This window comes from Acartia tonsa, chromosome 14, assembly GCF_053477335.1.
Source record: "Acartia tonsa isolate MP-2025a chromosome 14, ASM5347733v1, whole genome shotgun sequence".
Classification (NCBI taxonomy): domain Eukaryota; kingdom Metazoa; phylum Arthropoda; class Copepoda; order Calanoida; family Acartiidae; genus Acartia; species Acartia tonsa.
The window spans coordinates 16456921-16484810 of record NC_137273.1 but is presented as its reverse complement, the minus strand read 5'-3'; the positions used below and the strand labels follow the sequence as shown (position 1 = coordinate 16484810).

Here is a 27890-nt window from a genome sequence, read left to right as displayed (position 1 = left end):
TTTTCTTTCACTAAAGCTTTTAAAATACCTAACAATTTTTAAATGTTAGCACCAAAAATTAAATTTTAGAAGCCTTTTTTAATTTTTAAATATATCATCATTGTTTTATAATATACTTAAAATCGCTAAAAATATTTTTTCTACAAAATTATTAAAATATGTAAAAAAAAAATAGGAAGATAAAAGATACCCAAATTCTTAAAAAAAACTAACCCTTCGACTGTTAAAAGCATTAGCATAAATTATGCAAATTTTTAAATCTATTATTTTTCAGTCATTCAAGACACATAAATCTTAATGGAACTTCTTTATATTTAACATTTTCCGCTAATAACAATGGATAAAACCTAAAAAAAAAACATATATCTCCCTAATTTTTTACACAAAAAAATATACAATAATAATTATAATCAACCATGTTTACATATTATATCATTTCATTGGGGGGAGGGGAGGAGGGGGAGAGAGACAGATAGCTAGAGGGGGATGGATATCAAAGGGAGGGTTGTATAGTTAGTTGAAGGAGCGGTCAACTGTCAAAGGTTGACAGTTGTGTGTGTGTGTGTGTGGTTGGTTGGTTTGTATGGATTCTTGTCAGAGTGTATTCAGTGAACACCAATTAATACGGTAAAGCCTGCAAAAAAATAAATAGTCAAATAAGTATTACTAGCGGCTACGCCCCTAGAGGACGTAATATGTTTACTTTTGAATCTATGTTAAGCGCAGCTGTTTACCAAAATAGGCGCAAGTTTGAAACCGATAAGACAATTATAACATTAACGACATGAGCTATTCGTTACGCCCGGACGGACAGAAGGACAGATCCTAATTACAGAAAAGTTTGGAATTTAATAGTTATTTCTCGCATCGTATTATAAACAACTTTCCGCGGATATAAAATGTACAATTACAAGCTTAAAACCAGTTTTTTTGGCCCCGAGATGCCGAAGGCACGGTTTTTAATCTTATGATTGTACATTTTACATTCGTAGAAAACTGGATATAATACGATGCTAGACATAATTTTTTCGTATGACTGAGAACCGGTTCTAATCCACCGGACATTAAACGGTTTTGAATAAATGCGCAAAAATTACTTACTATTTACTGTTGTTGATGTGGTGGCTGTCCAACTATTTGAAATTGATGTCCTTGCATGGCCGCCAGCTGCTGGTAGGGCAGGGAGGTCACTGGCTGTCCAGGCATTCCCCCACCTGGCAGACCCTACAAATACAATAAATCAAGGATTCTAATAGCTATCTTTCTGTGTATCTAGAAATCTATTAACTATCTCACTATCTATCTATGATTATGGGTGGTATTTTTACAGTTATTGGGACATTATCAAATATGTATAGTATACCTGTCTTGGTATCCATCCTCCTGCCTAGCTATCTAGATATCTACCATCTATCTATTTGTGTACCTGTCCCATTCCATGTCATCAGTGTTGCGGATCCGCATTGATTGTATGCGGATCCGGATCCTCGAATGTCTTTGTAAGTGACTATTTTATATAAATTTAGGTAGATTTTTCTATGAATTTATACTTCAGGATCCGGATCCGCATTTTTTTGCGGATCCGGATCCTTGGACTCAAAAACATGCGGATCTTTGCGGATCCGGATCCACAACTCTGCATGTCATTATAGATGAAATTATTATATGTAATTATTAGGGTTGGCAATCCGCCCAATTTTTGGGTCGGATTCGGATTCTAACAAAAATTCACGCAAAAAATAGCGGATTAATCCGTGGATTGTGGATTCTTGTATATACAGACTGGCCAGGCAATTTTGAAAATAAAAAACGTACATAACGTACACAAAAAAATACGTTATGTACATAAAAAAAGTAAAAAACGTACAAAAACGTACATTCCTAATAAAAATAAGTTAAATAATTTGCTAGTTACCTATTATCAATACATTTAAGTCTACTAGCAGCTACCTGTAAAGGAGAACCATAGCGAACTGACAGACACAAGATATCCTATTACTCTATTCAAAAGAACTAGCGTCTATGCTCCTAAAGGCCTCTAGGGGCACTTGAGGAGGGGAGAGTTGAATTCAATAAAAAAAACATGGATGACAACATACATAAGTAGCGAAGCTCAAAAGTTATTTATAGACATCTGGAAAAAAATTAACTTAAAATCGCATTTAAAATTCATTTTTGGGGGGAGGAGGTAGTTTTTTTTCTAAAGTCAATTTCTCTTGGGAGGTTGGATGGTGATACTCTTCCCCCAAAAAGTTATAAAACTTCCAAAAACCTATGAGAAGCTATCCTGTTAAGGAGAACCATATCGGTTCCGTGGTTAGCGAGATTCTTTGGTTCAAACAAACAGACATTCTGTTATTATGTACAAAGTATATCCTATTATAAGGACCAGCGACTACGCCCTTAGAGGCCTCTAGAGGAACTTGATTAGGGGGGGGGGGGGGAGTTGAATTCAAAAACCCATTTTTTTATTTAAAAATAAAAAGTAAAAAACAAGGATGACAACATCCTTAAGTAGCGAAGCTCAAAAGTTATGGATGGAAATCTGGGAACTATATAAACTACAGAGTAGTGTCGTAAAAAATAAGCATTTAACTTATTTAAATAAATCACAAAACCTTTTAAAAATATATAATAACGTGAAAATCTAGGAATAAATTCAGCCCCCCAACCAATAAGCAAATCTCAATGAAATTTAGTGGAAGTATTAAGAATGAAAACTAATACAATCCCTGAAAATTACAATCGTCTATCAGGAATATGAGTTGTGAAAATCACAAAAACCTATACATCTAGGAATCGATCTAGCACTGCAACAAATAGACAAACCTTAAAGAAACTTTTTGAAAATATGTAGAATGTGAATTTATTTATTCCCTGAAAATTTCAGCCGTCTATCTTGAATAGAAGTCGAGAAAACTATGAAAAAAAGAAAATCTAGGAATAGATCTAGCACCCAACCAAAAGGCAAATCTCAATGAAAATATGTAGAATGTGAACTTATTCAATCAAAAAACAGGAGCCGAGAAAATCACGTTTCTCCGATAGCATAACGGACTGACAAAGTGATTATAGAGTAGCTTCGCTAATAACTTTTTTAGTGAGGGAAGGGGGGGTAGACCACCCCCATTTCTGATTTCAATTTTAAAAAGAAAGAAAAAATAGGGGAAGGGTTGTGATTTTTTTCTAAGAGTAGTTTCTCTTGGGAGGGTGGTTGTACCCTCTCCCAGGACCTATGAGAAGCTACCCTGTAAAAGAGAACCATATCGGTTTAGCGGTTAGCGAGAACCTTCGGTACAAATAAACTGACAGAGAGACATACATCCTGTTATTACGTACTAAGTATATTCTATTAAATAAAGTAGTAAGTTTTTTGTCTGATGCTTAAGATTTTCATAACTACTTCACACAGTTACCGAGATGGTTTTAGACTATTTTTCTACCATTTTGGATACAGGTTCTTGAAGGGATATGGAAGGACAGAGAAAATAGCCTACAACCTCACAAAGATCATGTCGGTTCAGCAGTAAGCAAGATTCTTTGTTACAGAAAAAAAAGGATTTATAGGATAAACATATAATAGGATATAGGGTTATTTTGTCTATTGCTAAAGATCTCAGAAAATACTAGTCTTTAATAAAAAGTAAATCAATGCCTGTCTGTCTAAAGCTTAAGATCTTGGTAACCGCTGAACATATTGGGTTCTAAATTCTAATCTTCAAGGAATATATCTACAAGTCCTGTGGTAGTTTTAGGCTATTTTCTTAGAGTGTGGGAAACCCCCCCCCCCCAAAAAAAATCAACCACCCCTCAATTTATTTTTGTAAACTAATGCAAATCAGCGGGGTGGGGGAACCCCCACCGCACCCTGGGGCGAAGCCTAAATGAAAAAAATAATCACAATCTTTTTTTATATTTTTTTTTGACAAATTTCCAACAAACGATTCTATAAAAGAGGGATACGAAGCTTCTAATCCTAGTAGAAAGTAAAAAGCTTTAAGTGTCCCTCCCCCAAAGAAAATAGCAAAAACCATCACAGGACTATTAGGTATATTCCATGAAGAGTAGAGCACAATAGGTTCAGTGGTTACTGAGATATTAAGCTTCTGATATACAGACGGACAGACATCATTCTACTTTGCATTATAGATAATATACTATTTTTGTAATACTTTTTGTACAAATACAAATAAATATACAAATACTTTTATACTTATATTTGATTCTTATTCTTTAAAAACTGAAGATACCAAAAAATAAGACTTCTTAATCCTACACTGTGCAGTTGCACCATATGATATCTCGGAAAATTTACCCAAGTATATAAAGAATTTGAAAAAAATTATCGTAAAATCTATTAAAGGGGTAGTAGCATGAAATGCATTTAAACTTGAATTTAGTCAACTGCATATCTCTTTCTGTTCAATAGTTTAAACTATATCTATAGGACATATATTTCAAATCCATAAATTTAAACTGTAAGTTCTAATAACATATATGCATAATTTACATACATATTTTTGTTCTATGAAAATTGAAGATATTATTGAATTTATTTAAATAATACACCTATTGTTTTTGCAAAAATTTTCGTACAAAACATACAAATTACTTTTCTGCTATTATTTGATTCTTATTATTTTTAAAAAAACGTAAAACGTACAAAAATACAAATTTCAAAATACGTTACGTACACATATCAAAATAACGTCCAGAACGTACACAGATTCGATGCGTAACGTACAAAACGTACAAAACGTACACTCTGGCCAGTCTGTATATATCTACTATCTATCTAGATATCTACTACAAATCTATTCTATACTGTGTACCTGTCCATGTGATTGTGGATGCAACTGTTTTCAATATATAAAAGTATCAAAATATATGTCTGGGTATCTTCTAGCTATCTTCCTGTCTATCTATCTATGGTGTTCACCTGTCTATGTGATTGTGGGTGGAACTGGTGTAAATATATGTGTAGTTACCTTCTAGCTATCCTCCTATCTATCTAGATATCTACTATCTATCTATCTACCTGTCCATGTGATTGTGGATGGAACTGGTGTAAATGTTGTGGATGCATCAAGATCATGTGTTGACCCTAAAAAGATTATTTGTTAGATTAAGGTAATTTAACAAATAAGAGGACATCAGTATTTTAAGATTTTTCTTCCAACTTTTCGGCCAGCGACTGAGGATTAAAAATTCTATTTTATTTTGAATGACTTATAGGAGACAGAGTTGAATCTGTTGGGGGAATTCTTTAAACCAACTTAGTAATTTTTTTCTTAAGACATCCAATATCCCTTGAAATTGGTTTTTCCAGAAAAAATTTCTTTTTGAGTTGGGTGGGTTGACTCAATCTCCTCCCATATTGTGAAAAACCTTCACTTGACCTAAGAAGCTTTACTGTTAAGGAGGACCATATCGGTCCAGTGGTTGGCGAGACTCTAAGCTAGAGACACACAGACAGACATCCTGTTACTGTTATATAAGGATCGCACAATGTCAACTTAATTTAAATTGGTGAATCAAAGCCCCTGCTTGGATAACTTGCCTGATGCTGAGGGGGGTATCCCATCATGGGGGAAGGTCCAGGAGAGGGTGCTGCCGCTCCCTGACCAGTGGGCTGGGGCGGGGTGGCGGTCATTGTGTTCTGAGGGGGCATTCCCACCTGCTGGGGAGGCGGGGCACCCGAGGGAGGGTGTAATGGTGAGGGAGTTGACATCATCTAAAATAAACGAAATTCATTAAGGAAAATGTACGAGATGTTCTGCGGATTTAAGAAGAACACCAGTCATAAGCAGTAAACTCTAGTTTAATATCAGCTTGAAAATGACATTCATTCATATCTAAGGTTGTTTATTATTGTGTCTGTCTGTCCTATTTTCTGTCGTTTTATTATCTTTCTAGCTTATTGTCTGTCTATCTTGTTGTTTGTCTATCTATCAGTCTATCTATCTATCTACCTGTGGACTCCACATATGTTGAACTTGTTGTCCTGGCTGCCCAGGGCCGGTTGTCTGCAAAAAAAAATCAAGATTAAATCGAAGCTGAACGTAAACAATTGAAGTACAAATACAATTATTGTTATATAATAGTAACTGTATGTAACGAAGGATCTCGCTAACCACGGAACCGATAGGGTTCTCCTTTACAATGTAGCTTCTCATATGTACTGGGAAGGTCAACTAGTTTGGGGCATCCTGTCAAGAAAAATCGCCAGGGGTGTATATTCTACATGGGATCCCCTGCTCAGGGGGGGGGGGGGAATAAAAAATAAGTGGTTGGAGGGGAAAAAAAATGTAAAAATTAAGAAAACTGAAAACATTTTTTCCATTTCCCCCCCCTCCTTGGTGAAAAAAAACAAAAAAAAATGTGTGGTAGGAGGGATAAAATAAATAAAATATAGAGTTCTTTAAATATTTTTCCATTTTCCCCCCTTCTTAGTGAGAAAAAACTAGGGGGAAAAAAAAATTAAAAAATTTGTAGCAGGGAAAAAAAATAAATCTTGTGCAGAATATACACCCCTGAAAATCGCACCTGGAAATTAATGATTAGACTACAAATTTTTGTTGTTGTTTTACTTTTGTTTTGAGCGCCCCCTCCCCCCTCCTCATTTGCAAAATGTACAAAAATTTATCGCCCATTGTCTTATTCCTTAAACTCCCCGCTCTATATTTACCTGATAATGTTGTGACACAGGTATTAGGGTCTGAACCTGTTGCTGGGACTGATCCTGGCCTCCAGGTACCACCTGCATACCTGGCTGCTGACCAGTTACCTAGATAGATAAATAGAAATATATCATATATAAATAGATAGTAAGATAGATGCTAAGACTGATCCTGGCCTCCAGGTACCACCTGGATACCTGGCTGCTGACCAGTTACTTGACAACCACAAACATATCAATTGGTAAGGTACTGGTCTTTATTGTATTTTAAAATTTTTTACTGCATCTTTACATTATTAGATAGATAGCCTAGGATATGTATCCTGTCATGCATGGTATTGAATAGCACCTGTTTTGGGCCAAGCTATTCCCCATACTTAATTTTATTTATGTTGTTGACCTGCTAAAGCAGCAGCAGGAAACATTTTAACATCTTATTAAGCAGTACTGGGCTAATACAACTTACTAGTGGAAGTATTGTTTTATGTTTCAAAGTCAATTCCCCCCCCACCCCCCCCCCATTAAAAAAAATGCCTCATTCTTAATGACAACCAACAAAAAAATGAAAGGGGTAATTTCAGAAAACTTGCAACTGTTGCTCACCTGGGCGTGTGACATTGTTGGGACAGCGTGCATCATATTCATTGTGGTAATGTTCATTCCTGAATAAACTAATCAATCAATGCAATTATTATTCTCAGAGGGAACGGGAGCTAGCGCCATTTCCAGGGAGGGGGGGGGGGGGGAATTCTGCGTGGAACCCCTTCTTTGGGGGAAAAAATAGAACATGTGAGATTGAAAAATCGTAGAGTACTTACAACATTTTTCCATTTTTCCCTCAAACTTAGCGCTACTTAAGAAACTTTTAGAAAGATGTGTGGAAAGCGTCATTTCAGAAAGGGAGGAGTAGGCTGCGCTAACAATCCGTAAAGGTGTGAGTTTTAAGACTTAAAAATAGTAGCAGAACGATAATATTAACTAAATATGTGTATTTCTTAATGAAAAGAACTATAGACAAATAATTTTTTTCAAAGTTAACATAAATTTTCCTTGTTCTACTACCTACTGTTTTTAACTTAAAACTCACAACCTTTACGGATTTTTAGCGCAACCTACTCCTCCCTTTTAAATAGATAGGCGGCAGCGCCATTTCGGAAACTTTAAAATGAAGGGAGGTATCGCCAGTTTGAAACTTCAAATCATATGGAATGGACGGTAGCGCCACCTTAGAAACTATAAAGGGGATGGGCAGTAGCGCCACTTAAGAACTTTAAAGGGGATGGAAGCTAGCGCCTCTCCAGAAACAGAGAGGGATGGACGGTAGCGCCACCTTAGAAACTATAAAGGGGATAGGCAATAGAGCAACACTAAGAAACTTAGATAAAACATAGCAACAGCACTAACATTTTCTTTGGTAAAGAAAAATGTGAATTTTTTTATCAGATGCTCAGTGCTCACTTGCCAAAAAACATTGTTAAAGCATCTCAGTGCTGAAACAACTGGCTTTAATATTATCTTATAATTGTACACTTTCATAAATAGTTTATAATAAGCGAAACAATACCTGGAGGAACCATAGGCCGGACAAAGTGTCCCTGCGGGGTTATATACATCTGTTGTTGTTGTCCGCCCGGAGGGCCCGGGGGCGGGTAATAGCCCGGGTGGGCCGGGTGCTGCTGAATTATAGGCGGTCCAGCGGCGATCTAGAATTAAGAAATGTAAATTAATCAATTTTGATCAAACATATTTGCTATTCTTGTACTACTACTATAGTATAAAGTAGTTTTTTTGTCTGAAGCTAATGATCTTAAAAGGAGGGGGGCGAAAGTGACACTTTTTGAAACCAAAACTAAAAGTCAACAAAGGAACTCAACAAAAAAAAAGAGTTACAGGCCTGAGATTTTGCATGGCAGTTGTTTTATAGGGGTAAAATATGAAACTGTGAAGAAACTGCGGTTGCTCTGCCGTTTCTTCACAGTTCCATATTGTACCCCTATAGAGCAACTGCCATGCAAAATATCAGACCTGTAACTCTTTTTTAGTTGAGTTCCTTTGAATTTTAGTTTTGGTTTCAAAAAGTGTCACTTTCGCCCCCCCCCCCCCCCCCTTTGTTAGTCCGAATTTGTTTGTACTTTTCAGGAAAGCATTATACATGTGTTGTGGTGATGTTAGGCTATTTTACTGACCGCCCCTAGTAGCTATGAGCGAAGCCTTAACAATGCTTTTAAATGTCTACGAATATTTATGTCCGACTATCTACTTGTCTTATTTGACCAAGATATAGGAATTAAGGGGGGGGGGGGCGGTTAGGTTCTGACAATATTGCGTAAACAGGTAGTGTAGGCTTTGTCTTATGAGAAAGAGGAGAGGTTATTTGGACAAAAAAATTCCTTTTGGGATGTAGTTTCGTTATATTTAAAATGAAAATTGGATTTTAATACCCACATTTTTCTTTAACAGCCTAATTATCTATCTGTTACTAGCAATCTATTTATATAAACTTACATCTGCTCTGATGGTCTGTTGGATACCGCCATCCTTGCTGTTGGGTCTCATCGGCCTGGGCTGCTGGTGACCCGAACTCATAGAGGTCATAGCCATATTGGCCATGGACACGACCACGTGTGGCGGCATGCCTGGCTGACCACCAGCCTAGATATATACAGAGTTAGTTATATACAGTTATCTAAAGGGACAAGACAATGGCCGTTACATTGATGTACATCCCCAATAATGATACGCAAAATTACCCTTTAATAAATTACAATTAGTGGTTGTAACATTTGGATACTCAACTAATGATACAACTAATCAAATTTCAATAAAAGTTTTTAATCCAACGAATAAGAAAAAGCTGTCATCAAACTTTGGGGACTAGTGTAAAACAGCCCAAGTTCCCCCTCCCTCCCTGGTTATTTGTCTAAATATTAATATATTTTTGTTTTCCATGCAAAAGGGCTTTGTTTCACACCAAAGAATAATATATTTTCAAAACAAAAGAAATCAAAAGATTAGATAGCTTGATTATGTAGACAAATTATAAAGAAAAACTCCTCCCCGCCTCCCCCCCCCCCCCAATGATTTTTTTTACCTGTACAGGAATGAAGTGGGGGAACACTTGCCCACCCATAGTCTGCACCGGGGTCTGTACTCGCGGCGGGGTCGGCGATGGCCGCGGCCCTGCCGGCATGAAAACATTTTTCGGCGTAAACTCCTTTGCCCCGGGGTTGAACGTGAACTCCTTGGCAAGCGGGTTGAGCTGCTGCGACTTTTTCGCCGAATCGCCAGTAGAGCCGGAGGTCGGCGTTGACATGTCACCGCCGCTGCCGGCCGTGGGAGTAGAATTTGGCGGCATACCCTGAAATTATTTTTGGCTTGAAAAAAAGTTAAACGAAAAAAATATTTTTCCTCCCTCATTAAACTTTGCTGTAGTTTTGATAAAAGATCTATAGTAAGTATAGATGTATACAGATAACTACCTGCCCCCATTTTCCAAGAACCTTTTCGTCTGCTAGCAAATTATTTTTTCTGTTACTTGGCTGTATTAATATTCCCGACAATATTGGTTGATTTTTAAAGACCCAATCGAAGGTCGACATAAGGCCCTTGGGATGGGAACATAACAGTTATCTAACCCCTTCCCCCTCTAGTGTTTTACTTTCTAGTTTTGATTTACATTTTCATATTGAGATTTTTACCTGATTAGGGGTAGAAGGCGGTTTTGGGGTGGTGGCTCCACCCATTTTTCCGCCATCCGTTGGGGGTCCTCCCATTCCAGGGGGCGGACCGGTAGCCACGCTATTACGGGGACTATTCCTGTATTCATTTGTGATTTTCATACATTTTTATTTCATAAGAAATTTTGAGTAAATACCTATCTATAATTAAAGAAACGTCGCTTAATCTTTTCTCAAAGTGCCTTGTTTAAAGTTTAGTTCAAATACTCCCATCCTATTGTTTTATGAAACAAATTGAAAACAAGGGTGAGGGGGGGGGGTGCGAATAGTTTTCTTTCAATGTTTTAGGGCACTGAATCATTAGGGTTGAGAATAGGAAAAAAGATACCATTACATAATAATTTTAAAAGTAATATTTAAAAGCTATCAAAGAAGAAATTTGTTACACTTAAATCAAAAATATTACCGGATCATTAAATGTATGAAACCCATTCCTGTCATGCTGATTAGGAGGAGGTCCAGTGGTATCTCTGGGACTGATGGACGGCCGCTGATCACGAGGACTGCTGCCAGACTGCCGCCCGCCGTCCTAGATAGGTAATATCAATGATATGGGATCTTGGACAAAGTAGCCTCCTAAGGAAAGTAGCCTCCACTGATAATAAAGGTCATGGGCGCAGTGCTCGGCCATGACCTTTAGGGAGGGGGAAAACGAATAAAATAATGAGTACTGAAAACATTTTCTCTTTTTTCCCCTTCTTGGAGGAAAATAACTAAGAGGGAGAAAAATTAAATATTTTGCAGCAGGGGAAAAAAATCCTGAAGAATATACACCTCTGAAGTACATTTTTACCGAATCAAACATCAATAGAGTTTGATTCGGTAAAATCTGAATAGTAGGAATATGGCAACTCTAGAAAAAAAAACTTTACCTGTTGGTCATTGCCCATTGCCGGTGAGGCGTTTATGCTGACCGTCGGGGGAGCGTTGGAAGGCGATAAAATTGGCGGCGCATTTTCATCCGATGTTTTCAGTTTGAAATTACTATGGAATCCTTTAAGCTCAGAAATCTCCTGGAAAAAGAAGTACGGGTAATATCCTCTAAGATATTTTTTTTCAATTTTGAACATTTGAGTATTTATTTATATTTACATATGATTTTGTTTGTCATCTTGTAAGAATATTTGAAACCCTGAATGGCTACCCAGTGCCAATAATCGTTTTAATAATTTTTATTTAACCTTTTTAGCCTCAAACTTATTAAAGGGGAGTGAGGTTTTTTCTTACTAGCGGCAGCACCACTAAAATCTAGGGGCTCAGTTTTTTAAGAGTGAAAGGGAACTAAACTTAAATCTATAATAGCCTAAAACCATCCCGAGACCTTTGAGAAGCTCCCCTTGAATGGAAAACTAAATCTGTTCAGTAGTTATCGATATCTTAGGCAAAAGACAAAAAAAACCTTAATCTATAATACAAATAAGAACGATGTCTGTCTGTGTGTTTGTTTGTAGCGAAGGATCTCGCTAACCGCTGAACCGATCGGGTTCTCATTTACAGGGTAGCTTCTTATAGGTCACGGGAAGGTTTTTAACGATTTTCTTGGGGGGTGGGACACCCCCAACCCCCCCCCTCCAAAAAAAAATTTAAAATACCCCCAAAAAAAATTTTCTTTTTAAAACTAAAATTAAAATAGTATGGTCGACTACCCCCCTCTTAGGAAAAAAATTCCCCCTCCCCCCCCAAGAAATTTTTTTTTTAGATTTATTGTTTTTAATCTAAATTACGAAAAATTGGTTTGATCAAACCTCTTAGGGCAAAGCCCCTAGAGGCTAGGGGCGAAGCCGCTAGTACTTTATACAATAGGATAAATTGCTACCTTCGTTTTATCTTGTTGTTTGCGTCTGCCACCCTCCCTCTGGGGTAGGGCGTCAGCCATGCCTCCCATGGAGTCGGGACCGTTGTTGTTTGTGCCCGGGGACCGGTTGCGGTCACCGCCAGACTTCTGGCGGTCGTGGTCATGCGGGGGCAGGGGAGATACCTGAAGTGTTGAATAAATAGTTATTTATCGAATCGTATTATAAACACCTTTCCATTGATATAATAATAGTACATACAAAAAAACAAGCTTTGTTAACCCTGAGATGCCGAAGGAACGGGTTAACAAAACTGGTTTTGATACTATGATTGTACGTACATTTTTAGTACATTAGTAGAAAACTGGATATAATACGATACACATGATTTTTCAGTATGGCTTAAAACCGGTTCTAATCCAGTGAATATTAATCATTTTCGAAGCCATACTGAAAAATTAATTATCTTCCTTTTACCTATTTGTACCTAAAATCACGTAATAATCCCTAATACCTTATCTTTGAATACATTATTAGCATGGCTTCGGATTCGATTAATTTCCACTTGATTAAAACCAGTTCTAAGCCATAACGAAAAATCATGTATATTTTAGAGAATGTTGTAGGAAAATACAATAAACATAAGAATTAATCCTTGTTTTGCTGGCCCGACCAAAAACAGGAATCAATCACATATGATATATTTATTTTCTTATCCGCGGAAAACTGTCTGTAAAACCTAGTGACAATTAAACATTCACGAAAAAATATTTAATACCTTTTCAATGGATTTTCTATCATCCCTTCTGGAGTCCTGTGAGCTGCCGGGTCGATCCTGGAACAAAAAAATTAAATGAAGAACCTTGCCTAACACTTTTTTATTTCTAATATTTTCCAATGAAGCTTTATAATACAGGGTTGTATGTTCTGCAAATTTGACACTGGTAAAGGGTGGGGGAAGGGGGGGGGGAATAAAAAATATATGTGTCTGGGGGGGAAAAATGTAAAAATTAAGAGAACTGAAAAGATTTTTATCCATTTTTCTCCCCTAAAAGAATATACCTAAGTGGGAGTGGGGAAAATATGAATAAAATAAAGAGTTATGAAAATAGTTTTCAAATCTTTCCCTTCCTTGCTGGAAAAAAAAACTAGGAGGGAAAAAAAATTTATATTCCAATGAACCCTCCCTACATATTTCCTAGAATAAAAAAACAATCAAGATTAAATAAAAGTACCCAAAGTTTTTAATTAGCTAAATTAGTGTTACCTGGCTGCGGTATTTATCCCCACCGCGGTTATCCCTCGAGTCTCCGCGGTTATCTCTCGAGTCTCCGCGGTTGTCGCGTGAATCCCGATTATCCCGCCTATCGTCGTATCTATTGTAATCATCTTTCTTGCCGTGGGAATCCTAAAATAAATCCAATTACACAAAGTAGTAAGGTTTTTTGTTTGACTGAGGCTTAAGATTTCAAAAACTAATGAACTGATTGAGTTCTCCAATTTCGGGAAACTTCATTAAGGCCTAAATTACATTATTTTTAGGTTTGATGATTGTTTTGTATTAATCTTCTTCTAACTACCTTCCCCTTTTAATATAGAGCTCCTAAATACTAGTCGCACAGCCGCTAGTATAAATAATATAACAGTGATTTTTCCTTTATCTTTTCCGACATTCAATACACAATTTATTTTATACCTAACGTTTTGTCTCTTATTTTTCCGACATTCAATACACAATTTATTTTATAACAACACTTTCGACAAAAATTATAACATTACCTATATTGTTAGTACTATCCTGCCTTTTTTTCTTTAAATCTTTAGGCTGTATCTAAATCCGCTATATTTAAAATTGAAATTCTAATCTTAATCCAATTTTGCCTACCTTTTATTGACATTTGAATTCTAATCATACCTAGTAAAGGTTTTAAAGAAATTTGACAATTCCACCAATAAAACTCACCTGTCTGCCATAGCTGCGATCATCCCTGGAGTATCCACCCCCGCGTTCATGGAATCTCTGATCGCCAGACCGGTCATGTCCCCGCTGGTCGCCCGCCCGGTCATGACCGCGCTGGTCACCAACCCGGTCATGGCCTCGCTGGTCATTGTAATCTCGCCTGTTGTTGCCCCCAACGTACCTATCGTTTCTTCGGTCGTCCCTGGATAAATCAAAATAAGTGCAGTTCATGGTGAAATATTGCTGGTAACGAATGCTTCCTGGCATTATTACAAGGTTCCTGGATCTAAGGATCTTCAAAACCATAAGTATTACAGAAACAAGTACTTTTAATGAAACAAGAAGAAATATTTCAAAGATTTTCAGTATTTATATTTAGTATTCATTCGAACCTTGTCGCACAAATATATCAAAAGAAATTTTAAATCGTATAAAATATTATCCTGAAATACATAGATTTACAGGCATAGTGATGAAGAGGTGGCATTGTAGAACATGCTTTGGGTATTGTACGTTCAATATCCTAAGATAGGAGTACCTGGCAGAACCTTCTAACTATGAGAGAGACTTGTCCGATTTAATCTGCACAGGTTAGGAAAACAGGGTCATCATTGATTTTGAAGACACCCCCCCCCCCCCCTTTCCATTATAATTCACTATCGGCTACGGCCCTAGAGGCCTCTAGTGGCACTTTAGTTTAAATGTTTGGTGTTTTAAAAAAATAATACGATACCTTGCAATGTTGCGAAGGAGTCTCTATCAAATTGCTACGATACTTTGCAATGTTACGTAGGAGTCTCAATTCGAGGGAAAAAAATTTCGATTTATTTTGATTTCTCTTAAGAGGTTGGTGGTAGCCTCTCCCAAAATAGTTATAAACCTTCCCACGACCTATGAGAAACTACCCTGTTAGGGAGAACCTGATCGGTTCAGCGGTTAGCGAGATCCTTCGATACAGACACACAAATACACAGACATCCTGTTACTTTAGTATAAGGATAAATATTGTATACCTTTGCCTGTGATCTCTGTCATCATAATTATTATCATAACTTCTTGGGGGCGGGGTTCTCTGGCCCCTCCCCCGCGAATTATAACCACGTCCCGAGTCCCCTCTCTTGTTGGGGGGCACATAGGCGGGGCTGGGTTTATCGTCCCCAGGGCTTTCTCGTTCCCGACCGTTCCGCTTGTCGTTAGCGCTCGGCCGTACTACAGCACTGAAATTATAACTTTTTTATTGCTTAATTCTATTAAAAAGAATCTAAAGTTTTTCATTGTTTGGCGCATAAGGTCTCGGATATTATGGACTTAAATCCTTTATATTTGTCTTGAGGTGGTTTTGGGCTATTTTAATGAAATTTGACTGGTTGATTCATTAAGTTGAGTGTCCAAACGTTTCAACCAGTAGTTGAAATCTACAGAAGAGGAGAATTTTTGTATCATCATTGGGGATGTACATGCCATTGTATTATCCCTTTAGATTCCTGGCATTGTGCTTTACCTGAAAGCATCCTCCTCGTCGCCATTCTCTAGTTGAGCTCTGTATCCACTGTCTCCCTGGTTCTCTATCTCTGCTGCAAGTCTAGCTGCCTGTCTCTCCATCTCACTATATACAGAAATAAGATTAGTTTCACAGTCTAGCTGCCTGTCTCTCCATCTCACTATATACAGAAATAAGATTAGTTTCACAGTCTAGCTGCCTGTCTCTCCATCTCACTATATACAGAAATAAGATTAGTTTCACAGTCTAGCTGCCTGTCTCTCCATCTCACTATATACAGAAATAAGATTAGTTTCACAGTCTAGCTGCCTGTCTCTCCATCTCACTATATACAGAAATAAGATTAGTTTCACAGTCTAGCTGCCTGTCTCTCCATCTCACTATAAACAGAAATAAGATTAGTTTCACAGTCTAGCTGCCTATCTCTGACTCTCCATCTCACTAAAAAAAACAAAAACAACATGGTCTCAAATGATTTCAAATCGCCTTACTCGGCGAGAAAAGTAAAATAAATTCTTGGCGGTAATGGAAAAAAAGTGTTGAACGGCGGTGGTCTCAATTGCCCAATTGCTGGTATGCCGTATTACAAAACGCGCCCCCCCCCCCCTTCCACCATTTTACTTTAATTATCATAACTTGAGATCAATTAAATCGTTTATAGTCTTATCCCTTAAGATCCCTGATATAGTAACATAGTAATATCCTTACCTGCCATATTTATCCTTTGTCAGTTGAGTGGTGTACCCAGATAGGTTGGGGTCAAAAGTGGACGTTACACCATACCGTTCCTCATTCTAAAACAAACAAGAATATTTTTCATGAAAACTGAAAAAAAAAGATTACTCTCGACCTTTCGTGTAAAGTTATGCAAACCTTTGACATATAGAAATTATAATAATATTGCCCTTTTAACACTAACAAACACACACACATTTTGGCCTTTGGGGACCATCAATTTGGAAGTCCCCAATGCAATGCCTTAAAAATGAGAAATTTTTCTTTTAAATTGGTGGAAGAAGTAAACACTAGAAGCCATTTTAAGGTATAAAAAATAGGATATTTTTTTAAGTTAAAAGGGGACTATGCACTAACGAGAGCAAGAGATAAAAAATTTATGCCATTTTTCATATCCTATTGCATCAAGTATTAAGATTTTTTTTGTCTTAAGTTTAAGATTTCATTAACACTAAACTATTTGGGTTCTTCTTTATAGGGAAGCTTTGAATAGATCACGGGATAGTTTAAGGTTATTTTTATGTCCCCTATCTACCCTTTGAGTACAGAACCCCATATATGCTATGGGCGCAGCCGCTAGTAGAGAATAGGAACCTAAAAATGGACTGAAATGAGATAATTTTTTGAAGGGCACGAACGAGAGCAAGTGATTTTAAGCACCTTCAAGCAGTGAACCTGAATAAGGGGGGGGGGGGGTAATGCAACCATCTCGTAATGAGTGATTAAATGGCACTTAGAATTCGAATTTTGATCTGAAATTTTGCATGAATAATCCTTGGTAGGTTTATTTTCCCTAAATCGAACAAAAAGTTGGAAAAGTAACGGTTAACGGCTCAGCCGTTTTGCCAATCTTAAGAGCATATTAGTCACGAAACCTATATCCACATAATACTTTTTGTCCCTCAAAAAAAACCTTATTAAACGGTTCTAGCCGGTAGCTGTTGATACTAGAAATTTAAAAAATGGTTGTTGCTATCATTTAACATGAATTAAACCAAAAATATGTTTTAAAAAGTTGATACCTACGTAATTAATGATGAATTTGCCCTGAAAATAGGCAAAAACGGCTAAACGGCTGAGCCGCCAGCAGTTACATTTCCAACTTTTTGTTCGATTTAGGGAAAATAGACCTACCAAGGAATACTCATGAAAAGGGGGGGGGGCGAAAGTGACACTTTTTGAAACCAAAACTAAGAGTCAACAAAGGAACTCAACTAAAAAAAGGGTTACAGGTCTGAGATTTTGCATGGCAGTTGCTTTATAGGGGTACAATATGGAACTGTGAAGAAACGGCGGCGCAACCGCCGAAAACCGCCGTTTCCCGCCGTAATTTTTGTTGCCTTTTCTCGGCGGTTTTCGGCGGTTGCGCCGCCGTTTCTTCACAGTTCCATATTGTACCCCTATAAAGCAACTGCCATGCAAAATGTCAGACCTGTAACTCTTTTTTTAGTTGAGGTCCTTTGACTTTTAGTTTTGGTTTCAAAAAGTGTCACTTTCGCCCCCCCCCTTTATAATCAAAATTCGAATTCTAAGGGCCATTTAATCATTGATTACGAGATGGTTGCATTACCCCCCCCCCCCCTCTTTTTTTGGTGAATATACCAGGTTTATCTATAATACAAAGTAGCTTTATGTCTGTCCGTCTGAAGCTTAAGATCTCGGTAACCACTGAACCGATCGGATTCTACTCTTCAGGGTATATACCTATTGGTCCTGCGGTGGTTTTAAGCTATTTTCTTGAGGGGTGGGACACCCCTAACCCCCCAAAAAACAAAACAAAAAACCCCCCATTTTTTTTTTTTTTTTTTTTACAAATGGGGGGGGGGCGAAAGTGACACTTTTTGAAACCAAAACTAAAAGTCAAAGGAACTCAACTAAAAAAAAGAGTTACAGCCTACAGGTCTGACATTTTGCATGGCAGTTGCTTTATAGGGGTACAATATGGAACTGTGAAGAAACGGCGGCGCAACCGCCGAAAACCGCCGAGAAAAGGCAACAAAAATTACGGCGGGAAACGGCGGTTTTCGGCGGTTGCGCCGCCGTTTCTTCACAGTTCCATATTGTACCCCTATAAAGCAACTGCCATGCAAAATTTCAGACCTGTAACCCTATTTTTAGTTGAGTTTTTTGTTGACTCTTAGTTTTGGTTTCAAAAAGTGTCACTTTCGCCCCCCCCCCCCCTTTTATGAATTTTATAAATTTTACGAATTTTACGAATTTTGCAAATTTAATCGCAAATGTTTTCCTGCTGGGTAGGTGCGAAAATTTGTGATCCGTTCTGCTGGGTAAGTAATAGAAGATGTAATTATACCTCTTAAGGCAAAGCCCCTAGAGGCTAGGGCGAAGCCACTAGTGTTTAATAAAAAAGAAAACATAAGTTTCACCATGGTTTTATATAATAGATATTTGAAAGAATAAGCATTTTTTTTGATGAAATAGCGTCCGTGCATAGTCCCCTTTTAATTTATTTTTAAACTTCTTTTTATTTTTACCTTGGCAAACATTTCATGTGCGCTCCACCCCTTGGAGGCATTTAAACTCTCATCCTCGATGCTAAGGCCCTGGTCACCTTCGTCAGCTTGCCAGGCCACTAATTCTTTAATTGCAGTCTCTCCATTCATTCTAGATAGATAGATATATCTTTTTAAAACTTAAATTGAAAATTGAGGGGTCACCTCCCCGCCCCCAACACCTTTATTTTGCCCCTAGAGACTTCTAGGGGCGTAGCCGCTAGTTTAATTTTAAACAAAAAGGAAAAAAATTAAGTTTGGTAATATAAAATAAAGATAAAAACTGAAACTAACTCCACCAACTTGGTTTAAGTGCATTAGAATTCCACGAAAAAAACGCAGTCTTTTACAATAAACTTAAGAGGTATTGTACACTAACTTGACTATTGTAATTAAAACAATTCGTTATACATACTTTATATTTTCTTTTTGTATAAATTAGAAAAATAATACCTAAGGGTTCCGAAGCTTTTCTATAATGCAAAATTATAGAGTTGCTACGCTTTAAAAATCGTACCTAGCTGTTTTAGGAATCAACATGCAAAGTTTGAAATCGATAGGACTATTTCAGCATGTCTAAAATAACGAAAAGGAATAACCGTTCCAGCCGGACAGACTGACCCTAATTTTAGAAAAGCTTCGCTTTAAAAAATCATTAAAACCTACCTAGTTTGACTAATTTGTGTATCTGTAAGAAAACTCTCCTTCATGGCATACTCCATATCTACATCTTTTGCATAATACCTGAAAAAAATTAATAGATATAGACAGGGATCTAAAGGGATAAGACAATGGCCGAAATGACGATACACAAAATTACCCCTTCTGTAGATTGAAATTAGTGGCTGAAACGTTTGAACACTCATCTTAATGAAACAACAGTCCCCAAAGTTGTTAAGCCCACGAATAAGAAAACGTTATAATAAAACTTTGAGGACTAGTGTAATTAACAGCCCATTGTCCCCCCTATACATGGATATTGTGACAGGGAAATTTTGTAGTCAATTTAGGTTGCTAATATAGTTCTCAGATATTGGTGATTACGTTCCTCCATGGTCAGGGGAGGGGATGGGGTAATGTTATACGGGGGAATAAGGGCGTATTGTTTAATTAGCCTGCTGGGAGAAACATTTTTTCTGGGTTTGCAATAATCTCTCACACTATCCACGTATTCTTTATCCATTAATTAAAATTAAACCAGCAAAAGTCAATCTTTGAAGTGGTAGATCCACAACCATTTCTTTTACTTTAGATAGACTGGACATATTACACCTAGAGGATTAATAATAATCAGACACTCAGATCCGTTTAAAAACCCTCATGGTAAAACCCTTAGCACGCCATTAACTTAAATGTTTTTATCTTTTTTTTGCTAGAAAAAATGTTTTAGCAAATCTAAACAAAGTAACGTGACAGACAGACATCATATTACTTTATTTATTAAATATACTAGAATATAGAAGCTCTATATTTGAAGGTATACTATATAGGGCAGAAAATTATCCTAGAACCATACCCAGACTTTTTTATTAAAATAAAATAGCCTAAAACCATCTCATGACTTATAAGAAGCTACGTAACATTATAAAGGAGAACCTTATCAGTTCAGCAGTTAGCGATATCCTTTAGTACAAACAGACAGACATCCTGTTACTTTTATATTATGATGACTACGTACCTTACGACATCTTTTAAAGGAAAAACGTGTTTATCAATAATACTTTTATGATTTACTGTATCTTCATTTGCAGAGTCAACCTAAATATTAGTTTTGGATTAGTTAAGTACACTTTTGCCTATTAAGCGCAGTAATAACAATAGATTGAAATATAAAACAATTAGAATATATCACAAGAAGCGAAGACTTACGAAACTATAATGAAAAGGGGATTTTTCCACGAAGGGAGGGGGGGAGGGGTGAAAAATAAAGAAAATATTTAAAGAACTCTATGTTTTTTCCCCCCTCCCACATTTTTTTTCACCAAGGAGGGGGAATGGAAAAAATATTTTCAATTCTCTTAACTAATTTTAATTCCCCCCCCCCCCCCCCCCACAACCAAATATTTTTTATTTCCCCCCCCCCCCTTGCCTTTAGAAATTAGCAGGGTCAATTGGCAGAATATAAACCCCTGATAAAGAATTTTTAGGGGGGTTGCGGCGGTTCATAATGAAAGATAGTTGGGGTTGACTCCTTAAAATAAATCTTAGGGAGAAGTGAAAAAATTAAATGACTGGTACTTTAAGTCGCGAGTTAATGAACACCCCCCGCCCCCCTAAAAATAAATAAATATCCACTTTCAAAATGCTTAAGAGGCAACATATTTTAAATTAAGTCTTTATCAAGAAAGAAAAGTGTTAGGTATTAAATATTTTTAATTATTTCCATTAAAATCTTGTGCTTTATGTGATAAAATGTTTCCATTACCTTATGACTCTGTTCTAGCACTAATTCAACTTCGGGGGAAAAAGTTTTTAAAATTCCTTCAAATTCATCCTAAAACATTATACAACAATATTAGTTTCTATTAAAACTTAAGTCTTTAAATCAAAACAAACGAACTGTTAAAATCCACTAAGTGTATAAGACATTTTCGTATAAGAAGGGAAAACGATTCTGATTAGATTGGCAGAAAATTGGCGAAATCATGTGAAATTGATGCGAATTCCTAACGAATCGAGCTAAAAAATAATTATTTACAGTGCGGTTTAAGGAGTATAGTTCAAAAATTAAAAGGTTTTTATCTTATTTCGAAACGGATTTGGATTGCAAATCCTGCGTATTACTAGGCATAAAAATGAAAACAAAATACAAACAGTAAATCTCGAAAATCTTCAATTAATAAATAATTTATTATACTCACATTTGAAGCCGTTTCCACCCTAAGCGGAACCCCAATAAGTGAAGTAAGCGCCCACGTAAATCTGGCATTTTTATAAACTCCTTTAAAATTGTCAGGGCTGGATTCCTGTGCACGTCGTTCATTCTTGGTTTAAGTTTACATTAGAACAAGGACATTTATGAAGAAAATCAACGCATCATTAAAAGTTGACATTATTTTATTACAGGGGTGTATTTTCTGCAAAATTGAACCTGCTAAAGTTTGGATTGGACATTAGTAGTTTTGGAATCAACGAATCAAAATTAAATGAAAGTAGCCAAAGTTTTGCGTCAACGAATGAGATTGCATGGTATGAAAACTTTAGGTACCAGGCATTTTACAGTCCAAAAAAGCACATTAAATTGTTGCACAGTAAATTAAGATGGGTACCTATCAAACCTAACCAAAACAATCAACACATTGAAATACAATTGCGCTGCAAAAAAAATATCAACTTCAATTCTATTTTTCATGCTGTCCAAGAATGAATTTCCTTTTCCAATGGGGGTGGAGTATGATTGACTTCTTTTTCTGGAGATTTGGACTGTTTATGTACACCTCCGTGACCCCGTTCAACACGTCTGAAAACATACAAAATTTTTAAATCTTTACGAGATACAACCCATGACGTCCGTCCAAGCTTTTTTGCGGGGGAGGGGGGGTGGTGAATGAAGGTTTTTATAGGTTTTGGGTTATTACAAAAAATTATATGGATGGCGGGTTACTAAAAACCCGTAAATCATCCCCTCCCCCCTCATCTGTACGTCCTTGGATAAAACCATAAGTAATGTTTCTACTGCACACACTATGAGGTTTTTAACAATCTGACTTTACTTTTTTTTATAATTTACAAATGTGAAGATGTAAGGATTTTATTTGAAGAAAAGATCAATATATTTAAATAACCGGGCAAATTGGTCATTCAAACTAGTAGAAATAAGATGTTTTTTTTAGATTTTAAAATTTAAATATCTAATTCTATCCACTTACCCCATAGTGTTATTATTACCGCCTCCGCGTCCCTTTCTTTTAGTAGAATTCATGCTGGAATGGCTTGAGCTGCCCTGAATATCAAAATTACAATAAGAATAATTCTTTGAATTTCTTTATTTCTGAGGCGATATCTCCTGGTAGGGCGAAGATACCTTGCCCCACAAAAGATCAAAAACCTTCCCAGGATCAACCTATGAGATGCTTCACTGGAAAAAAGAACCATAGGTCCAACGGTTACCGAGATCCTACGGTACACAGTGCCAGTCTTTTACTACAGAAACTTAACGTTTCAACTTTATTGTAAAGTGTGGAAGACGCGCAAATACGAGCACTTACAGAACAGATCATGTAGTAGAGTAGCTGCGCTACTAGAAGATGATCTAACCTTGCTGTTAATAGTAGGTACCGGAATCTTGTCTGTTATGCTGGAGTACCGTCAAAACAAAATCTATCAATGTGGTCCTTCTTAGCTCGCGTAGCCCAAACATATACTAAATAAAAACATTCTTAAATTAGTTAAGTTTTTACGGGATGGGATGGGACAACAGGAATGAATATTCTGCAAGAGTTTCACTGCTAAAGCTAGGGGGGGAATGGAAAACTAAAGAGTACTCTAAACATTTTTTCCATTTTTTAACCCTCCTTGGCAAAAAAATAGACAGATGTGTCGGAGGCGTAAAAGAAATGCATAAAATAAAAAGTAGATACTGTAAACACTTTTCCATTATTTCCCAATCCTTGGGGAGAAAACTAGGGGTGGATGGATATAATATTTTGCAGCCAGGAGAGAAAAAAATGGATAATTGAGCCTATCTAATGTGAAAGGGGTTCAATAATCTGTCGACCATTGTCCCACTTCTCAGGCAATGAACGACTTTACGACTTTGGAAAAAAAGGGTGATACACAGTTAAAGATTTTTGAAACTATTATTTTAATGGTCCTTTGGGCAATATAAATTACGAGAAAGCATTAAAAATTGAAATGGTCGAAAAAAGTAATGAAGGAAAATATATTTACCTGTTTTTCAAATATATTTGTTTCTTTTATATTATTTGTTTAAGTAGGTAGCTGTCCTTTTATCTAATTCTCTCTGTCTAGAGACACTAGTTTCTATACAATAAAGGATTATTTCAGTTTCAAAAGGGAATGTTTGATGAAGTTCTTTTAACAAGGTTAAATTAGATAAAAGAATAGAAAACTTATTGATCAAATTACACTGTATTATAAGAAGTAACTAGCGGATGCTCTCCTAGCATCTAGTAGCTCTGCTTATAGAGTAAAAAAGGGGGGGGGGGGAATGCCTAAAACCATCCTAGGACCTGTAAGAATCTTTCATAAGGTTCAGTAGTTATCAAAATCTACATACAAAAAATCCTTACTACTTTATATTTTAGGACACGGGTTTTATATCTAAAGCTTAAGATATCATTAACTAGTGTACTAAAACATTTGAGTTCTCCTAACTAAATGAGCAACACATAGATTTAGGCAATTTCATTTCTGATTTAAGACCTGGGACGGTTTTAAGCCATTTTTCAAACCCACTTCAGAGCCCATAGATATATAGTTATACAGAAAAAAAAACAAGAAAACCATGTTAAAAAAAAGGATTCTTAGGTATAGAACTATAAGATCAATAGATTTAACTGTACTTATTATTTAGTGATTTTAATAGTATAACTTTAAGAAATAATCCTTTATTCACCTCTTATATAGTTATAATTAATATATAAATATATTATTTATTTATTTCTCTCTTTAGTTACTGAAATATAGATATAATTTAAACACACTATTTTGATAAAATATGGATAATAACAAGTATAACAACATCCATTACAGCGAAGCTCAGGTAAAAATATATATTTAGCTAGATTGGACTTACAAACGAACATATGAAATATTAAATATGATAAACTACAATTGATCAATAATAAATGTATAAAAATAATTTGTATCAAGTCTAAATGCAAATATATCGATCTAAAATTGCTTAATACAAGACATAAATATGCTTAATTATTTTAAAACTTGATTAGATTATAAAGATGCTTCACTTGTATTAAATATAAATAGTGCCTAAACGCCCCAGAAATTTTCATTCAGAATATAACAAATATCATATAAATTGTGGTCAAAAGGTCAAAAAATGTTTAAAATGAACATACGGACATTCTTTTGGTAATTAGATCTGCCAACTACGCTTTCTGATGTTATCATAATCATGCTAAGTTTGAAATAGATAGGACAACTCTAACATGCCTAAATAACGATAAACTATCAATAAAATACGGACTGACGAACATACAGACCCTTATTATGGAAAATCTTCACTTTTAAAATAAAAATAGTAATAAAATCACAGACGTGTATATGTAGTAGTAAGTATAATAATAAAATCCTGCAAATGAAGGGACGCACGCATGCCTGAAAATCCGCAAAATCAAGAAAGGTTTTTGGACAAAATTTATACTATCAGATTTTCCCCTAAAATATTTTTATGTGTATATCATAATTTGTGTAAATGTAGGAATGACTATTGTGAGCTCAGTAAGATCTTTTAGACAGTTTAGTCAATAATTTCACAATTTTGAGAAAATTTTATGTAAACTCTAGCAAGGTTTAGGCTAATTAGACCGAGTAAAATAAGGTTTAACCTGTATAATTTTTTTTTAAAGATTATGAAAATATCCCAACAAAATAAATCTTGAAATTATATCTTAGGGTTAAATGTTTTTATTAGTTTCATTTGTAATATTCACATAATTATATTTTTGATTCCTAGAACAAAATAAATTAGGACAAAATATACAGAGAAAATTTAATCAAATATCCGCTAAGCCAAGAAATATATTAGCGCATGCGTAATAGCTTTAAAAATCCGCGAAATTGTAAACTTGCGCATGCGTTAGAAAGCATAAGGGTGGCAATTAGGCTGCAGCAATTTCAATAAAATATAAAATATAAACAAATAATATTTGAATTTCAATTTTTCTTAAATCATAGGCTAAAAAATTGAAATCGAGATATTATTTTTATTTAAAAAAAATAGATGTTTATAAAATGTTGTATCGTTGCATCCTATTTAGCAGACATGTTAAATTGGCGCCTGCGCAGTGTGCAAATCAAGCCTTCAGGACAAATAACGCATGCGTGTCTTTATTTTTATGCCGAAAAAGCAGACATGTATAACGGGGGAATTTTTTCACTCCCCTCTCACACATTTTTATGAAATAATTACTGTTCGCCTTTCTAAATTGCTTTAAAGTTGCGTTTTTAAGTAAGATACAATATATTTTGAATATTTGAAGCAAAAATTATATTGTATGTCAAATTTAGTCCATTTTAATGGCTAAACAAATATTTTTATTTGTCCTTGCCTCTGATTGGGTGAGTATTTCACCTACTTTTCTCTAATTGGTTGATTTTTTTGTTTTCATTTGATTTTATGTCGTCGTTTAAATATCGTTGTTTTTTTCAAAATTATAATCAGCTATATGTTTCTACGATTGCAGTACTATTTAATTAAGCTAAAGCGGCTGCTGTCCTAGTTCCCAGGAGCCTTGTTATCGAAAGTGGTGGGAGGGGGCGGAAAAAACAGTCTAAAACCTTTTGTTCAAAGCTTCATGCTAAATTGGAAAACTATTCAGTTCAGACCTATATCTTAGCTTTGATCCTGCTTATGGGTCGAGGCATTTCGGTTATACTTATGTATTTATTGCCTAATAGTATCAACTTTATTACAACATTTAATTTTTCAATGTTCATAACACAAGTTCGAATCTAGTCCTTTAATATTAATTAGGAAGGGTTTTTGTCTTTAGCTTAAGAATTTTGATCACTACTGAACAGATTAAGTAAGTTCTCAATTGTAGGAAAGCTTCAATTATTTCCACGGGATGGGTTTATATTTTAAGATCTTAGGAAGGTTTTAAGCCGTTTTTCTGCCCTTCTAATCCCAGCGAGACATTTCTCCATAGAGTCGCCTACGAGCTCGTGCAATATATGTACCGAGTCCTATGCTACCTCGAATCCCATTCGCCATGAATTAACACCTAATTTTTTGGAGAACAACGTTGGAAAATCGTCCTTTCAAACAAAAGGTAGCATGCGAGTTCGCCGTCGATATCGTGGCAGAGTATGGGGCGAAGTCGCACAATAGTAGCATACATTAAAATGCGTCAATTGAGATCTCGATGGCGACTCGAAACATTTCTTATACGAACTCTTAAATGCTCCAAACACAGTGGGAAGCTATAATCATAGAGAAAAGTGGAAGGCGAGAGAGAGGAGAGAGAGAGAGAGAGAGAGAGAGAGAGAGAGAGAGAGAGAGAGAGAGAGAGAGAGAGAGAGAGAGAGAGAGAGAGAGAGAGAGAGAGAGAGAGAGAGAGAGAGAGAGAGAAAGAGAAAGAGATTGATGGAAAGAATGAGTCATTCTCTATCATGTCTCCATAAGGAAAACATGTCTCTCAATTTATTCATAATTAGACGCATTGCTTAATTGACTTGACTTTCAACTTAGCAGATATCATACCATTCTCAGCATAATATACTGAACATTAAGATATGTTTCTATATTTGTTGTTGTTTAAAAAAAGAATGCCTTTTAAAAATTACTTTTTTTCATCAAAGACTATTAACACTCTATAACATTATGTATTACCATTTTTTATTGTTTTCAGTTGGAAAACAGAAAGATTGATAGAGTCTTAAAAAAATTATTTGAGTCCCTAGTGGCAAATTTATAAACTATATTTTTCTCCCTATTAATTTTGATCATGGGTTGATTGTGTGTTTGATGTATGTGTGTGTTAACACCGTAAAATGCTACATTTGAGCGACATCGTGTTTTTTCTTCTGCTAGTATTTTCGAGGTCGCCAAAGTTAGCAGAAAAGCTAATAATTTGTGAGGTAGCAAGCTACTAAAGTAGGAGCTCTAAAATACTAGCTAGCTACCCATTTACGAGCTCACAAAAGTTCGTCAAAATGCTACTCTTAGAGATATCGAAAAAGGTAGCATGCTACCTTTTTTTAAAAAGGTTTCGCTGGGATAGAGTCTCTATGCATTCTTATAATTTCAGAAACCCACAATGAAAATGCCT

General features: G+C 35.9%; 1 protein-coding gene across 7 annotated transcripts; it reads right to left on the bottom strand.

Moving 5' to 3' along the window:
• LOC145305574 (uncharacterized) lies at positions 1-25196 on the bottom strand. Of its 7 annotated transcripts, none has more exons than XR_013874625.1 (31): positions 24494-25196; positions 23806-23898; positions 23173-23278; positions 22785-22858; positions 22290-22375; positions 21777-21883; positions 21341-21409; positions 20594-20673; positions 19582-19659; positions 18898-19027; positions 16379-16464; positions 15671-15775; positions 15183-15386; positions 14173-14371; positions 13477-13617; positions 12988-13044; positions 12233-12394; positions 11289-11429; positions 10845-10945; positions 10378-10489; positions 9771-10037; positions 9185-9331; positions 8244-8382; positions 7283-7350; positions 6689-6787; positions 5973-6026; positions 5561-5734; positions 5039-5104; positions 1102-1224; positions 383-634; positions 1-140 (listed from the first exon to the last, which is right to left on the bottom strand). XR_013874625.1 is itself a non-coding variant. In XM_080147260.1 (30 exons), exons 4-29 carry the CDS (start codon positions 22835-22837, stop codon positions 1105-1107), a joined length of 3045 nt encoding a protein of 1014 aa, XP_080003386.1. In that variant the 5' UTR covers positions 22838-22858; positions 23173-23278; positions 23806-23898; positions 24494-25196; the 3' UTR covers positions 321-634; positions 1102-1104. The 7 variants fall into 7 exon arrangements, 5 of the variants coding, with proteins under 5 accessions (XP_080003386.1, XP_080003387.1, XP_080003388.1 ...); XR_013874626.1 differs by having other exon boundaries at positions 7283-7341; XM_080147260.1 differs by lacking the exon at positions 1-140 and having other exon boundaries at positions 321-634.
• Positions 25197-27890: the final 2694 nt, after the last annotated feature.

Excerpts from the sequence above, each read along its gene's own strand:
- LOC145305574 (XM_080147260.1), bottom strand. The coding sequence starts at position 22,837 with ATGAATTCTACTAAAAGAAAGGGACGCGGAGGCGGTAATAATAACACT. Across the intron at positions 12,395-12,987 it reads ATAGAAAATCCATTGAAAAG|GTATCTCCCCTGCCCCCGCA; the intron begins GTATTAAATATT and ends TCAACACTTCAG. Across the intron at positions 10,038-10,377 it reads CGCCTTCTACCCCTAATCAG|GGTATGCCGCCAAATTCTAC; the intron begins GTAAAAATCTCA and ends AAATAATTTCAG.